The 17,058-nt window shown below is 37.7% G+C and overlaps 1 protein-coding gene across 1 annotated transcript; it reads right to left on the bottom strand.

Moving 5' to 3' along the window:
• Nucleotides 1-13,694: 13,694 nt before the first annotated feature.
• LOC127081734 (uncharacterized) lies at nt 13,695-14,333 on the bottom strand. The gene has a single exon (XM_051021958.1). The coding sequence runs from the start codon at nt 14,331-14,333 to the stop codon at nt 13,695-13,697; it is 639 nt and encodes a 212-aa protein (XP_050877915.1).
• Between the last annotated feature and the right edge of the window lie 2,725 nt (nt 14,334-17,058).

Raw genomic sequence — 17,058 nt, 5'->3', positions numbered from 1 at the left:
TAAAGGATTGACTGCAAACCTGATTAGCATCAGTCAACTATGCACCAAGGTCTAAATGTGAACTTCACAAAAACTGAATGCTTGATTACTAATGAAAAAATGAGGTGATCATGAAAGGAGTCAGGTCTAAGGACAACTGCTATATGTGGAATTCTCAAGAAACTAGTTATTCATCAATGTGCACTCTAGCTAAAGAAGAAGAAATGAAACTATGGCATCAAAAACTGGGTCATCTGCATCTTAAAGGAATGAAGAGGATTATATCTGTTGAAGCTGTCAGAGGAATCCCAAAATTAAAGATTGATGAAGGAAGAGTTTGTGGTGAGTGTCAGATTGGAAAGCAGACAAAGATGTCACATCAGAAGATCAAACATGACCCCACATCTAGAGTGCTGGAACTTCTCCACATGGACTTGATGGGACCTATGCAGGTGGAAAATCTTGGTGGGAAAAGGTATGCTTATGTTATGGTGGACGACTTCTCCAGATATACCTGGGTAAATTTTATAAGGGAAAAATCTGATGTGTTTGATGTGTTCAAAGATCTTTGTCTAAGACTTCAAAGAGAAAGAGAGAGTCATGTTATCAGAATCAGAAGTGATCCTGGGAAAGAATTTGAGAACAATAAATTTGTTGAATTCTGTTCATCTGAAGGAATTGGTCATGAGTTCTCCTCTCCCATTACCCCCCAGCAAAATGGTGTGGTAGAAAGGAAAAATAGAACTCTCCAAGAATCTGCTAGAGCTATGATTCATGCTAAGAAGTTGCCTTACCACTTCTGGGATGAAGCTATAAACATGGCCTGCTATGTTCACAACAGAGTAACCTTGAAGAAAGGGACCCCAACCACTTTATATGAAGTTTGGAAGGGAAGAAGACCTACTGTCAAATACTTCCATGTGTTTGGTAGTAAATGTTATATCCTGGCTGATCGTGAACAAAGAAGGAAAATGGACCCCAAGAGTGATGAAGGAATATTTCTGGGCTACTCAAGAAACAGAAGAGCGTTTAGAGTTTTTAATTCCAGAACAAAAGTTATGATGGAATCTATCAATGTTGTTGTTGATGATCAAGAGACTGATGTCACAAACGATGTTGAAACATCTCTAAAGGGTACCCCAGCTGATCTCCTGGACAAAAGTAATGAGAGTGAGTCCACTCAAGCTGAACCTAAAGCTGATAAAATTAATAAGGGACCCTCTATCAAAATTCAGAAGGATCATTCGAAAGATCTCATTATAGGAGACCCAAATAAAGGGGTCACCACTAGATCAAGGGAAGTGATCTCACATGGATGTTTTGTGTCCAAGATTGAGCCCAAGAATGTCAAAGATACCTTAACTGATGAATTCTGGATCAATGCCATGCAGGAAGAGTTAGGCCAATTCAAGAGAAATGAAGTGTGGGAATTGGTTCCAAGACTGGAAGGAATAAATGTTATTGGAACAAAGTGGGTTTACAAGAATAAATCTGATGAAAAAGGTGTGGTTACTAAAAGTAAAGCAAGATTGGTAGCACAAGGATACACTCAAGTTGAAGGAGTTGACTTTGATGAAACATTTGCTCCTGTAGCTCGCCTGGAGTCCATTAGATTACTGCTCGGAGTGACATGTGTTCTGAAGTTTAAATTGTTCCAAATGGATGTGAAAAGTGCCTTCTTAAATGGCTACTTATATGAGGAAGTGTATGTTGATCAACCTAAAGGGTTCACAGACCCAAATCCTCCAAAGCATGTGTATAAGTTGAGGAAAGCCCTCTATGGGTTGAAACAAGCTCCTAGAGCTTGGTATGAGAGACTCACAGTGTTTCTCATTGACAATGGATACAGGAAGGGAGCCATTGATAAGACGTTATATGTCAAAAATGAAGGAGGAAAGCTCATGGTGGCTCAGATATATATGGATGATATTGTGTTTGGTGGGATGTCAAGTAAGATGGTTCAACATTTTGTTGAACAAATGCAGTCTGAATTTGAAATGAGCCTTGTTGGAGAACTAACCTACTTTCTTGGGCTACAAGTCCAGCAGATGGAAGATTCTACCTTTCTATCTCAAAGTAAATATGCCAAAAATATTGTCAAGAAGTTTGGCATGGAGAATGAAAGCCACAAAAGGACACCTGCCCCTACTCATCTGAAAGTGTCTAAAGATGAAAATTGTGTCAGTGTGGATCAAAGTCTCTACATAAGCATGATAGGGAGTCTGCTATATCTCACAGTAAGTAGACCTGACATTGCTTTTGCTGTAGGTGTATGTGCTAGATATCAAGCTGAACCAAAGGTGAGTCACATAAACCAAGTGAAGAGGATCCTGAAATATGTCAGTGGCACTAGTGACTATGGGATGCTATACACTCGTGGATCTGAATCTGTGTTGTCTGGATATTGTGATGCTGATTGGGCTGGAAGTGCTGATGATAGGAAAATCACATCAGGATGATGCTTCTTCTTGGGGAACAATTTAATATCATGGTTTAGTAAGAAACAAAATTGTGTGTCTCTGTCTACTGCTGAAGCTGAATACATGGTAGCTGGAAGTAGTTGTTCTCAACTGGTATGGATGAAACAAATGCTGACTGAATATAATGTCACGCAAGATGTCATGACATTGTACTGTGACAACCTGAGTGCTATAAACATTTCTAAGAATCCTATTCAGCACAGCAGGACAAAACATATTGATATCCGTCACCATTTTATTAGAGAACTCGTGGAGGATAAAATTGTAGCCCTAGAGCATGTTGCTACTGAGATGTAGTTAACTGATATTTTTACAAAGGCCTTGGATGCAAATCAATTTGAATTCCTAAGAGGGAAATTAGGGATTTGCATTTATGAAAATTTGTAGCAATTAATATGGAGTGGAAAAGGTAATCAAATTATTGTTTACTTTCTTAAAATAAAGCGCCCCTTTATGGTAAATCATCACTTAGTCTTGGAAATACCATCTATTACCTTTTCACACGCAACCTCACTACCTACTCCAACTTTTCCAACTCCCCGCTTCTTCCTCAAACTCCTCTGCTAGGGCAACTGAAAATTTTCCACAGAAACGTCAAGATGTCGCAACATCAAACTCCATCTGGTTCAAAAACTACTAAGCCTACTCACAAGGATAACACTCCTTCCATGGACATTCACGATGATGAGATTTTGGATGTGGTCCCTCTGTCTATTATTCCAGGCGAAGCCCTTGATTTAAACCATCCCATGGATGCATCATCTTATGCATGCCCCAATCAAGGTAACAAATCTAGTATCCCTTCAAGCTCAACTCATGCCACTAGTTCTAAGGAATATATGCACCACACTGATCGTGTCATAAGAAACCTAGTCACTAGAATCCTTAATGAAGGACATTCTGTGAAGGGAGTCTCTACTCCCCTGTCTAAAATGTACCCCTCTCCTGAGGTTGAACATCATAGTGAGAAGGATGACGATTCCTCTAGATCTGAGAAGGACATGGTTGCTGAAGGTTTGTGCTCTCTAGGGAAAACTGTGTCTGGTAAAGGAAAATTTGTGGCATCTACAACTGCCAATGCTTCCCACTCTAAGAAGCATGATGCTGCAAATAATGTGATTGACCTAGAGGATGATATGTCTGATGATCAAGAGGATAACTTACTTCAACACTTAAAGCCTAGTGTGGCTAAGCGTGTGAAGACTAGAAAAGGAAGATCTGCGGCTGAAATGATGTCAGCTAAAACTGCCAAGAAGACTGCTGGTCTTGGTCCTTCCAAATCTTGGAGCAAGGTTGATGTGAAGAAGAGGAAGGTTAGAGCAGTTTCTGAGTCTGAAGAAGATGTTGAGGAAGATGTCCTTGACATCTCCCCTGTAAAGAGAACCGTTGTGAGGAAGTCCCCTATGAAAGTTGTTGCTGTGCATTTGGATAATATCTCTTTCCATCTTGAAGATGGAGCTGACAAATGAAAATTTGTGATTCAAAGAAGGGTGGCTATAGAGAGGGAGTTAGGAAAGGATGTTGTTGAAGTCAAAGAGGTCATGGACCTAATAAAGAATGTTGGGTTAATGAAGACTGTGTCTGGGTTATCTCAGTGCTATGAGGGATTGGTTAAGGAATTCATTGTCAGCATTCCTGAAGATATTGCTGATAAGAACAACAAGGAATTTTGCAAAGTATTTGTGAGAGGTAAGTGTATCACATTCTCTCCCATTGTCATTAACAATTTTCTGGGAAGAAGAGTAGAGGGTGCAGGTGAATTGGAAGCTACAGACAATGAGGTATGTAGAGAAATTACAGCAAGGCAAGTGAAAGGGTGGCCTATTAAAAAGCATCTTCCTGCTGGGAAGCTGACTGTCAAGTATGCTATATTGCATAAAATAGGATCTGCAAATTGGGTGCCTACCAACCGCATTTCCACAATTTCTAATACCCTTGGAAGATTTATCTTTGCTGTTGGAACCAAACTAAAGTTTGACTATAGTAGATTTATGTTTGAACAAATTGTCAAGCATGCATCTACTAATGCAGTGAAGCTGCCTATAGCCTTTTCCTCTATGATTTGTGGGATTATCCTAAGTCAACACCCTGGGATTCTGAGTACTAATGACCTACCAAGTAGAAGAAAACCTGCTCTATCAGTACACTATAAACTGTTTGAAGGCAGTCATGTCGAAGACATTGTCATGACATCTGCTATGAAAAAGCCAACCTCAAAAGTTGGACTTATTGCTGAGCTGAAGGAGACGTGTAAAGAGCTGGGTGAAGGGATAAGGGTAGCAACAACTAGGAAGAATTCGTTGGAAGCCCTGATTGCAAGCTTGGAGAAAGCTGGAGGTGAGAATATTGAACATGCTAAGGAAGATGAAGCCCACACCTCTAGTGAGAGGTCTGCAACTAATGATGAGACAAGTGGCAATTCTGTTTCTAATGCTGATGACGCTGCAAGCTCAAGCTCCTCTGATTAGCTCCTTTGAATTTGGCACCCATTTATGTGATGGTTTTTGTTGCTGTGTTTATGGATTTTCTGGATTTTGGCAGTTATGTTCTGCTGTTTTGATGGATTTATTAGTTTGTATCTCAGCTTGTTTAAAGCTGTTTATGTACTTGGTTCTGTAACCCTTAACTTTTGACATTCTGGTTTTTGACTGAATAGACATTTATTTTGTCTCTTTGGTCTCTTTTGGCTATAAAGGGGGAGAAGTAGCTATAGCTATAGATGATGCTATAGATGATGTTATAGATGATGTTATAGATGATGTTAGATGGTTGATACAAAGAGGGAGAAAAGGGGGAAGTGTTCTGTCTGTGTAAAGCATATTGGTGCTAGCTGAAGGGGGAGGTGGTGTGTTATGAGCACAAGCACATGCGTGTTTACTAGTTGCTATTTTTGCTAGTAATGTGTGTATGTCTACTTCTGCTGCTGAACTGATACTGTGATTGATTTCTTGTGAAATGTATGATCTGATGTATATTTTAGCCAAAATTTGCCAAAGGGGGAGTTTGTTGGTTCTATGTTGCCATCAATTTTGGTAAAACCTAGAGTTATCACAAGTTGTCACGCGTGTTGTCTTGACATGTGATATCAGTTTCTTGCAGGATGTTTAAATATGGTTGTGCAGGATTTAGCTAAGATGTCAGACCCGATGTTAAGACATGTGGATACAGAACATTCAGTCTGAATGTTATGTATCTTAAGATTGCGTTTTTCATGCAAATCTGTGTGTGATTATGTGGAGATTGAATGCACTATTCAAGGAGTAATTTGATTTAAAACCAGAATGATCTATTTTCCAATAAGGGATGATTAGCTGTCGTTAATAACAAGATACACAAGGAAAATAAATTTAGGGTTTTATGATGCCCATGCCCATTCAAAAGCTTCTATTTAAAGGCCATGTAAAACCTGGTTTTAACACACAAGAAACAAACAAAATAGTGAGAGAGTTTTAAGGTTTTAGTCTTGTGTGAGCTTGTGTATTGTGAGCCATTCATTCATCTTATTGATGTTTGAATTGGACTGACTTTTTGTTGTAATTTGTCCAGTCTAAGCTTTGAAGCACGAGTGTGTGTTTACTTGGTTGAAGCTTTTAAGCAAGATCAAGTATGTGTTCTGGAAGAGTGTTTTCTTTCTTTGTAATATTTGTTTTTATATCACTGCTGTGATTGAGGGGGAGTGAGTAGGGTCTCATATCTAAGAGTTCTTAGATAGAAGTCACACGGGTAGAGATTAGGTGAAAAGACTGTAACTTGAAGTTGTTTACTGAGAGTCTTTGAACTGATTCTGTTTAGTGGATTTCCTTCCTGGCTTGGTAGCCCGTAGACGTAGGTGAGTTTGCACCGAACTGGGTTAACAATTGCTTGTGTCACTTGTTCAATTGTTTCTTTGTTTTCTATCCTGTTTATATTTTAGTTGTTGTTCAGATATTAGTGTCGTGACATTACCTTCGACATCTCATATATGATACTAGAATTTCAACAGATTTAAAGACAATAATCTTTATTCTCAGTTGGTTGACAACATATCTCGAGCGAGTTTGAATTTTATTTTTCACGAAGCTAAACGAACTTATATAGTTTGTATTGATCTGACACGATACGTTTTTTCGGAAACCTTTTTCCCACTGTGCACCTCGCCACCTCAAAATCTAAAAGATTGCATTATGTGTATTAAGGATGGAAAAGAACCCATAAAATAAATGTCCCAAACATCAAAGACTTCTACTTCTAAAATATTATTCAATGGCATCTCATCTCATCGGGAAATGTTTCTGGTGCACTGACAACAGTCATAGTTTACGACCATAGCGTGGTCATCCCACCATATGTTTAGCCAATAAAGGACTGCTTGAAGAATTTTTGCGCATGTCTTTTATGTGCTTGCATGCCTTCCATAAGAAGAGGCGTGGCAATGGTTTATGATACTAAGAATCTCCTCCTCAGGAACACAACCACGGAAGATACTGTTAGATCCTCTTTTGAAAAGGAGGGGTTCATTCCAATATAATTGTTTTAGATCGTGGAATAATTTCTTCTTCTGTTGTGGTAAGTCATATATGGAGTTATGACTCCGTCTGCTAGGTAGTTTGCGAAATCAACATACCATGGAATTGTAGTTTATGCTAGGGCAGCTTCTTTTGTTTCACTTTTAATATTGGAGCTACCTTTCTCAAAATAATTAGTTAGGTGAGCATAAGTAGGTTCTTTGTTTCCAACTAGTGCTACAAGTCTATCATAGGGAAAATCGTCATTGATGGGAACATGTTTAGGCTTAACATTATCTTGTCTAGGTAGGTGGTCAGCTACCACATTTTAGGTTCCCTTTGTGTCTTAGATTTCCAAGTCAAATTCCTGCAAAAGTAGGATCCATCGAGGTAACCTTGGTTTTGCGTCTTTCTTGCTCAATAGATACCTTATAGTTGCATGATCTGTGTAGATAATGATTTTATATCTGTCATACCCTAAAATTTGCCCTCCCCTTTTCACTTTTCATCCAACCTTTGCCTTGATATTCATCTGCACTCATTCATGCCTCTTTCATATTCATCATTCATTCATACTAACACTTTCTAATAATCATCATAAATTCAAAGTTTGTAGTTAACAAAAGCTAAGCTTTTGCCTATGGATCAAGCCCTAGGATTGTGGTATTGCTCATCATATGGGGTGAAACCCTAATTCTTTGGCCTTTGGAACCTTGATTCATGAAGTCCACAACATGGTATTCATTTGTGCATCCAAATCCTAATTCTTGACTTTGCTCCTATTGGATCGTGTGATTGACTTCATGAGCATTTGACTTGACCACCAAACCCTAATCTTGAGCCCATGTATTGGAAAGTTGATAATGAAGCCTTTGTGCTTGGTTTGAAGACCTTGATTAGATAATGTGTATCATGAAACCCTAATCAGGGATAATTGGTACTTGTGTGCCATGTTGGCTGACTATTGGACTTGTGATTAACTAAAACCCTAATTCTTAGTTGTTGGCACCTAATGGGTCATGTGGATTATATCTTGGTGTTGGAGTTTAACCAAGGATTACAAGTATGCCTGGACACCCATGAAAGTTGAATTTTGACTGATCAACCTCTTTATGGGGATTTGGTCATTGCATTAGTCCATCTTTTTGGTTTGGATCCAAGTCGTGCATTGTGACTAATTCAAGATTAATGTCCAAAATTTCAAGATTCCTAATCAAAATTCAAGTTTCCTTTCATTTCAAGGGTTTATTGTCTTTATCCAATGTACAAATTCAAGATCCCTGTTTAAATTCAAGACCAAGATTCATTCATTTTTGCTTGAGGAAAATGTATTTGAAGAAGTCATAAAAAGCCATGTTTCCTTTAAGAAGAAACTAAGTTATATTCATTTCAAGGATCTTTTCCACATTACAAGTCATCAAATGTGCATTTTTACAAGTCCATACAATTACATCAAGGAAAATCCTATTTTATAACCTACAATTGACTTTGGTCAATTATTGACTTTTTGGTCAATCAATTGACCAAAATCAACCACATATTCATAATTCCTAATCACCATGATCTGTTCTTGCCCAAACCACCTCATCTTGATCTTCAAGCCCATATCCATTTGATTCATGCCTTGATATCACACCTTAATTAAATCTCAATTCCAAACCAAGAGGATCATTAAACTCACAATTAGATTCACTTACACAAATGATCTATTCAAGCATACTACATTTTTCAATTCACATCATATCTTTAACACAAAAGTAATACAAGTCAATTCAATTGGAACTAATCATTTCTTAACACAATTGAACCTAATAACTAACTCCAATGGTTTTTTCACTAACACAAATTAAACAAGCAAGTAACTAATTGAACATTCAAATTCAAGTGCATAATGGAATTACCAAGAGCTAATGACAAATATCTAATGGTTAACAATTTTCATCTTAATTCTCAAGCATAACTAATTCTCAATCATTATAACAACTAACTGTTGGTGCAACTTTTCCATTTGTTAACAAAAGTGCATAAAAAAGGTTCATGTCAACAATCTCCCTAGCAGCCCCATTTTCATGGCTATGCTACACATTTGGAGCCTATGAATAATCAGTAGTTCGAAATGCATAGCAGCCCCATTTTCAATTCACATCATACCCGTGTGATGTTTGGATAGAGTTTTTCCGGAGATTTTGGTTGAACAGTGAGGGAAGGATCATGGTGATTTGGTTCAAGCACGAACGTTGAAATCGTGTTTCACAATGAAGGCAACCACGTTATGTTCCTCATCCATCATCCGTATTCTCTTTTGGGCTAACCCAGGCTCATTTGGCTTTTTTTTCCTAGCACACAACCCCACTTAACCAATAAACCCCCTGCTTTTTTCCTTTTATATTTTCATTATTTTTACATTTTTATTATATATTTTTTGCATTAATTTTCTTGATGAAATTATGTAGATATTAGAGATTAGATTTTAGTTCATGATTTTAAAAAATAATAGGAAATAATGTATATATTATTTTCTTGTTTTTCGAATTAATTAGATTTAATCATGTTCACCATGATAATTAGAATCTTAATTTCTTTTTAATTAATTCATGTGGATGTTTGATAATCATTGTATCATTACCATGTTCCCCTAGTGTTAGGTTGATTTTCAAACCAAGTTTAGCATTGATTTGAGTAATTCATGAGGTTTGTTGTACACAATTCAATTGTTTTTATTCCCATTGATTGATTTGATCAAAGTTTACTTTGATCAACCAAATCCTTTTATATGTTCTCATTCCTCAAGCATGTTCAAGTGATCAAAATACCCTCGATCACTTGATAGTACAAGTCCCTTGTGTTAAAGTTGTATTGGATCTCACAAGCTCAAGAGATCAACCCAAGTTCAAGACTTCAAGTCAGTACAAGACATTCACATTGCAGACAAAGTGGACTAATGTTCAAGCGCAACAAAGGTGTATCAACACTTTTCAATCATGATTCAAGTTGTGTGTCATGAGCCTTAAGAAATAGAGCAGACATGGGAGAGAGTATTCATATCCTTATTCTGAATATCTTTGGGTACGGGACGAATGACCTAGTTGCTCAGAGTATTCACCTATATTCATAGAATTTAGTACAATTCAAATCAAATGATTGTCAAGTATCTTTCTTCACAAGCAACACTTCATCATAAGGAGCAACAAGAAGAATCTCCTTCAGAAACTTGTCAATTATGATGAGGATTACACACCATGAGCCTTAAGAAATAGAGAATGGATAATAGGGAACATTCCTATCCTTATTCTGAATATTTTTGGGTATGGGACGAGTGACCCGGTTTCTCAGAGTATTTACCTCTGCTCATAGTCTTTAGTGCAATTCAAATTAGGTAATTGATAAGGTCTTCTTCAGGAAAGCTCTTCTACACTGCAACATTGCAATGCTATTTCAACTACACTCTCCTTATTGGATCCAGTGTCATACTCCCCTCCTTGATATCCATACATCTTTTGGGTTCATCACCTCGTGGTCAAGCACCCATCTCCTAATCAATTTCTTCATGAATTTCCTATACAGTTATAGAATTTGACATCCTCTTTTCATTGCCTATAAAGTTACAGACTTTGGCATTCTTTTTCCTTACCCTATAAAGTTACAAACTCTGGCAAGTTCTCTTTTGTCCTATAGAGTTATATACTCTGGAAACTTTTCTTTTTGCCTTAAGGAGTTATATTCTTTGGCAAAGCCCTATTTCTTTCTTCCTATAAAGTTACAAATTTGGCATTCATTCATTATGCCTATAGGGTTGTAGACTTTGGCTTCTTCTTCTTTTTTCTTAAAGAGTTACAGACCCTGGCGCACATCCATTTCAATGCCTTATATATTTTCAGATTGTGGCATCATTTCTCTTTTTCCTTATAGAGTTAAAGACTCTGGAATTCATTTCCTTTTGCCTTGTGTAGTTATCGACTATGACACATATCATTGCACTTTGCCCTATAAAATGACAGACTTTGGCAAACAAGCATTTCATTGTAAAGTTACAGACTCTTACCCCTTTTTTTCCTGCCTATACAATTACAGACTTTGGCTATCTCTCATTCTATCCTGTAGGGTTACAGACCCTGGAAAACATCTTTTCCTACCTTGTAGAGTCACAAGCTCTGATAGCATCTTTGGTTCAGACCATGCCTTCACAAATTCAAAAACACTTGTTATTTTGTCACTTTGGCTAAACACCATATACTGCTTAATGACACACTCCTGCTATCCAAGCAATTTGCTTCGTCTTTTGGCAACCCAATCAACTCTTTCTTTCTTTGTTCCGCATTAGTTCTATGAACTACACAACTCTGACTTTCTCATTGCACGATGAGAATACGTAGGCAAAATGGTTCAAATCCTTGACGAACATATTTATTATTATTTCTTCTTCTGCCTTAGGGCACCACGCAGATCTTTCATCATCCATAATTCAATACCTTCAATCATTCATCCCCAATGATATACTTTCTCTTTGAGCCAAGTATACTATTTCTTTGAGTTTCATACATACTATTGGCCCAATAACCAATGTCTGCCTCTCAACCAAGAACCTTTCCTTTGTTTACTTACTTTGCAGCCTTATATAAGCAATACCCTTTATTTTTTGGCCATATGCCAACTTTTCTCATTGGTTCAGATATACCTATCTTTTGGGTTCAAACACCATTATCCTTTGGTTCAAACCATACCTTTATCACAACTTCTTTCATCTCCCACCTTTAGTTCTATGAACTATGGAGCTCTGAATTCCTTATTTCACTATAAGGATACATAGGCTTGAGGGTCACAATCCTCTTCAATCACTTTGTTTATTCCTTTCTTTTTTCTCCTTTCGCGAGTATCAGTTAGATAGTAACACCCATTCGAGCAAGAACAATCAAAATGGTTTCTGTTGAGTACAACGAATGTGATGGGTGCTAATACCTTCCCCTTGCATAACCAACTTCCTTACCCTTTTTCTCTTCCCCGGGTTTTATCGATGTTTTCCCTTTCCTTTGGGAATAAATAAAGTTCAATGGCGACTCTGTTGTATATTCGAGCATGCAATTGCGAATACCATAACTAGGAGCTCCTTTTCAGTCGTGACATAGTTTTTTGAGCTCCATCTAGGGTTCTACTTGCATAATAGATGACATGAAATTTTCTATCTTTCCTCTCTCCTAAAATAGCGCCTACTGTATAATTGCTCGCATCGCACATGATCTCAAACGGTCGACTCCAATCAGTAGGTTGCATAATAGGCGCATAGATCAGGGTGTGTTCAAGGAATTTTTCGTCAAAGATAAACTCGACGTCCTTCATTAAGAGGCCGATCATGGTTTTTGTGATTTTATAGAAATCCTTAATAAAACATCAGTATAAACCAGCGTGTCCCAGAAAACTTATGCTCTGACAATTTTGGGTGGTTGGAGGTTCTTAATAACTTCTATCTTAGCTTTGTCAACCTCGATTCCCCTTTCAGACACTATATTCCCTAAGACTATGCCCTATTTTACCATGAAATGGAATTTCCTCCCAATTAAACACTGAGTTGACTTTCACGCACCTTTCTAGTACCTTTTCTAAATTAGCAAGGCACCCTTCAAAACTTGATCTGCATACGGAAGAGTCATCCATGAACATTTCCAGGATATCACCAAGGAAGTCTGCGAATATTGCCATCATACATCTCTGAAAAGTTGCAGGTGCATTGCAAAGTCCGAACGATATTCGACGATATGCAAACATGTTATAGGGTCAAGTGAAGGTACTATTCTCCTGGTTATCAAGATGGATTGGGATTTGGAAGAATCCTGAATATCAATCTAAGTAACAAAAATATGAATGTCTAGCCAAACGTTCTAGCATTTGATCAATGAAAGGAAGGAGAAATGATCTGTTATGGTGGTTTTGTTTAATTTTATATAGTCAATACAATTCGGCACCCTGTCTCTACACGCTTAGCTACAAATTTAACTTTTCCATTCTTAAATACTGTTACTCCTCCTTTCTTTGGTGCTACGTGTACCAGACTAACCCATTGACTATATGATATCAGATAAATTATTCCAGCTTCAAGCAACTTTAACACTTCCTTTCTAACTACATTGCTCATGATAGGATTAATCCTCATCTGATGTTATCTTGAGGTTTTAGAGTCCTCTTTGATCATAATTATATGCATGGATACAGAGGGGATGATTCCTTTAAGACCAACGATGTGGTAGCCTGAAGTTGTAGGGTACTTCCATAACAAAACCAAGACTTTCTAAGTTTCATCACTATTAACATCAGTGTTAACTATGATTGGATGGTTAAGTTGCTCGTCTAGAAACTCATATCTTAGATTTTTTGGGTAGTTCCTTAAGTTCTACTGATGGTTGCTTAGGCATAGTATTAGGAGCGAGTTCAAGACATTCTCTTAGGCTATCCTCTACATAAGGGCGATAATATTAAGCCTCATCTTCCTCTTCCATGTTAGTAGTTGGAAATTCAACCAACTCTGTAGTTGGTGGTGTTTCTGATGCTAACTCTTTTATGCACTCATCAATAATGTCTATAAAATAACAAGTATAATCAATATATGATGCTTTCAGAAATTGGGAAAGAATAAATTCAATTTTCTCCTCACCAACTTCGAAGGTTAGTTTCCCTATATTCACATCTATGATTGCACCGACTGTGGCTAAAAAGGGTCTTCCTAAGATGATAGGAATATTAGAGTCCTCCTTTATGTCCATCAGTATAAAATCACAGGAATGTAAAATTGGCCAATGCGCACTAGAATGTTTTCCAACATTCCTACATGGTACTTAACGGAGCGATCGGCCAACTGAAGGGACATCCTCGTTGGCCTCAAGTCTCCTAAGTTCAGATTTTCATAAATCGAGAGGGGCATTAAACTAACGCTAGATCCTAGGTCATAAAATGCCTTGTTGATGACAAACTTGCCTATCACACATGGTATAGAAAAAGTGCCAAGGCCTTTCAGCTTCGGGGGCATGTTATTTTGGATAATGGTGCTACACTCTGAAGTGAGTTCCATTGTCTTATCATCTTCAAGTTTCTTTTTATTGGACATGATCTCTTTTAGGAACTTGGCGTAAGAGGGTATTTGTGTAATGGTCTTTGTAAAAAGTACAATGATATGAAGTTGCTTTAGAAGCTCTATAAATTTATTGAACTGGCCCTCATTCTTAGTTTTAGCAAGTCTGTGAGGATATGGTATTGTTGGTTTATAGGGTGGTGGAGGAACATATGACTTTTCTTTCTCAACAGTTTCTTTGGTTATGATCATCTCCTCATTATCAGCTATATGTGTTCCTACTTGGCTCTCATCAGCTACTTTATTGGGTTCTTTCTCAACTTTCCTATACATCATAAGGTATGAAACTCTCGGATCAACAGGTCCATCTAGTTACATCCCACTTTGTAGTGTGATGAAGTTAGCATGGATTTTTAGGCTGGGTTGAGGTTGGCCTGGAAATGTGCCAGCAGGAGCAGCATTAGCCGCTTGTTGTTGAGCTAAGTGAGAGATCATTGTCTCAAGCATCTTGTTGTGTGTAGCCATGACATCAACCTTGTTCATCAATTGTTTTATCAACTCATTTGTGTATACATTTTGGTTTGTAAATTCTTTATTTTGTTGGGTCTGACTTGCAATGAAGTTCTCTTTTGGAAACTTGGAGGTTTTGTTGGTGGTGGACTGGGAGTAAACTAAAGGAGAAGAGCGATCCAAAACGCAGCGGAATATAAAATTTCTCCTTTAGTGATCCTTATGAATGGGCATGATCAGTGATAGAATCGTTACCTCTTATGGAGATTGTAACCTTTGATGCAGATCTGCGGAGCGATCACGAACGTTGAACGATGATAACGCCTCTACTCAGTCCACACGGACGGATTCCTTCAATCTTAGTGCTAGCTGCTACGAATGAAGGCTTTGAGTGAGAGAGAGAGAGAGAGAGAGAGAAACGAAATTGCAACTGCACAAATGCTTCTACACAAGGGTTCTATTTATAGAACCACTTGTGTGGGCTACAAACTAAAAAGCCCACTCAAGTGTATGTGGCCCATATCTTATAATATGCCAAAATCACTTAAGCGCATGGTACCCTACCATATTTCATATTCTACTTAAGTACACCGTACCTTACGATGTTCTACAATTCACTTAAATGCACCGTACATTATGGTATTCCTTAGTTACTCTATCTCTCATCAATCTGTCCTTTTGTGTGTGACCCTGTAGGTTTTCACGGCATTGGCAATTATATTAAATCACGCATTTAACATAATAAACAGTGAGCGGTATCTAGCAACACATCACTGCTACCCAAGACACGAACATTTCATGTGATAATACTTATGTGTATAATTACCCTTTTGCCCTTATGTCTATATTGAACACAAGGCATAGACTGCGTCATCCTTGTCCAGTTCAATATTGGGCCCATAGACATTTATCCTGTTACGCAGGATGGGAAAATTCCATCTAGGTCACTCATGTTCCTTAGCATGCTTCGTGGAGTACCCATCAACTGTCTTTATGGTCGTCCAGTTACGGACAATGTTTGATCATCAATAAGGCACTCGACTCTACATCTAGGGTCCATAGTGGTTTCATGTCGAAGGGTGGTATACACCATTATCACCATGAGAATAACTTATGACACTTTGCATAACATTCTATATAGTATTCTCATAGCGGGTCAATCCAGTATAAATATTACTCTTAATATTCATACCTATGTTTAAGACTTGATAACTCCTTATCCATGATCCATGAGATGTGATCATCAGTCTATATACATAATAGTCTTAATGCTTTAATGTTATCCCACTTCACAATAAAGCTCGACTATGGATATTTTAAGAATAGTGTCCTTATGTTTAATGTGATTTCATGATTAAGTCACACTTGATACATTAAACGGACTATCTACTCTAGGGACTTTATTAGACAAACATAATAAAGAAAAATCCTTTTATTATTAATAAATAATTCAATACAAGTACCAAAAGTATTGGCCTCTAGGGCTTACACCAACACGATAACTACTCTTTTTCATGATATGATGCATAAAGAAATTGAAGTCTATGTTGATGATATGATTGCTAAATCTATTGATGAAGAGGAACATGTTGAGCATTTGTTGAAACTTTTCCAGCGTTTGAGGAAGTATAAACTCCGCTTGAATCCCAATAAGTGTACTTTTGGTGTTCGTTCTGGTAAGTTGTTGGGCTTTATTGTTAGCAAGAAAGGTATTGAAGTTGATCCCGCCAAGGTCAAAGCAATACGAGAGATGCCTGCGCCCAAAATTGAGAAGCAAGTCAGAGGTTATCTCGGCCGCTTGAATTATATCTCGAGATTCATTTCACACATGACTACTACATGTGCGCCTATATTCAAGCTTCTTCAGAAAGATCAGTCTTGTGATTAGACCGAAGACTGCCATAAAGCTTTTGACAGTATCAAAGAATATCTGCTTGAGCCTCCGATTTTGTCTCCGCCTGTTGAAGGAAGACCATTGATCATGTATTTGACTGTGCTCGAAGATAGTATGGGTTGTGTTCTTGGTCAGCAAGATGAGACTGGAAAGAAAGAATTTTCAATTTACTACCTCAGTAAGAAGTTCACCGACTGTGAGACTCAGTATTCTATGCTAGAGAAGACTTGTAGCGCATTGGCTTGGGCTGCTAAGCGTCTGCGTCAATATATGTTGAATCATACCACTTGGTTGATATTTAAAATGGATCCAATCAAGTATATATCTGAGAAACCTATTTTAATTGGGAGGATTTCCCGTTGGAAGATGTTCTTATCAGAGTATGATATTGAATATCGATCTCAGAAAACAATCAAAGTTAGTATCTTGGCTGACCATTTGGCTCTCCAACCAATTGAAGATTATCAGTCAGTGCAGTATGATTTTCTTGATGAAGAGATCTTGTACTTGAAAATGAAACATTATGATGAACCATTGCTTGAAGAAGGGTCAAAACCTGGTTCCCGTTGGGGCATGGTATTTGATGGAACACATAGTCACAATAGTGCAACCATAAGCCTCCCTCCTATACAAACCAATCCGAATCATGTCATC

This window comes from Lathyrus oleraceus, chromosome 5, assembly GCF_024323335.1.
Source record: "Lathyrus oleraceus cultivar Zhongwan6 chromosome 5, CAAS_Psat_ZW6_1.0, whole genome shotgun sequence".
Lineage (NCBI taxonomy): Eukaryota > Viridiplantae > Streptophyta > Magnoliopsida > Fabales > Fabaceae > Lathyrus > Lathyrus oleraceus.
This window is presented reverse-complemented; position numbering and strand designations above follow the sequence as displayed.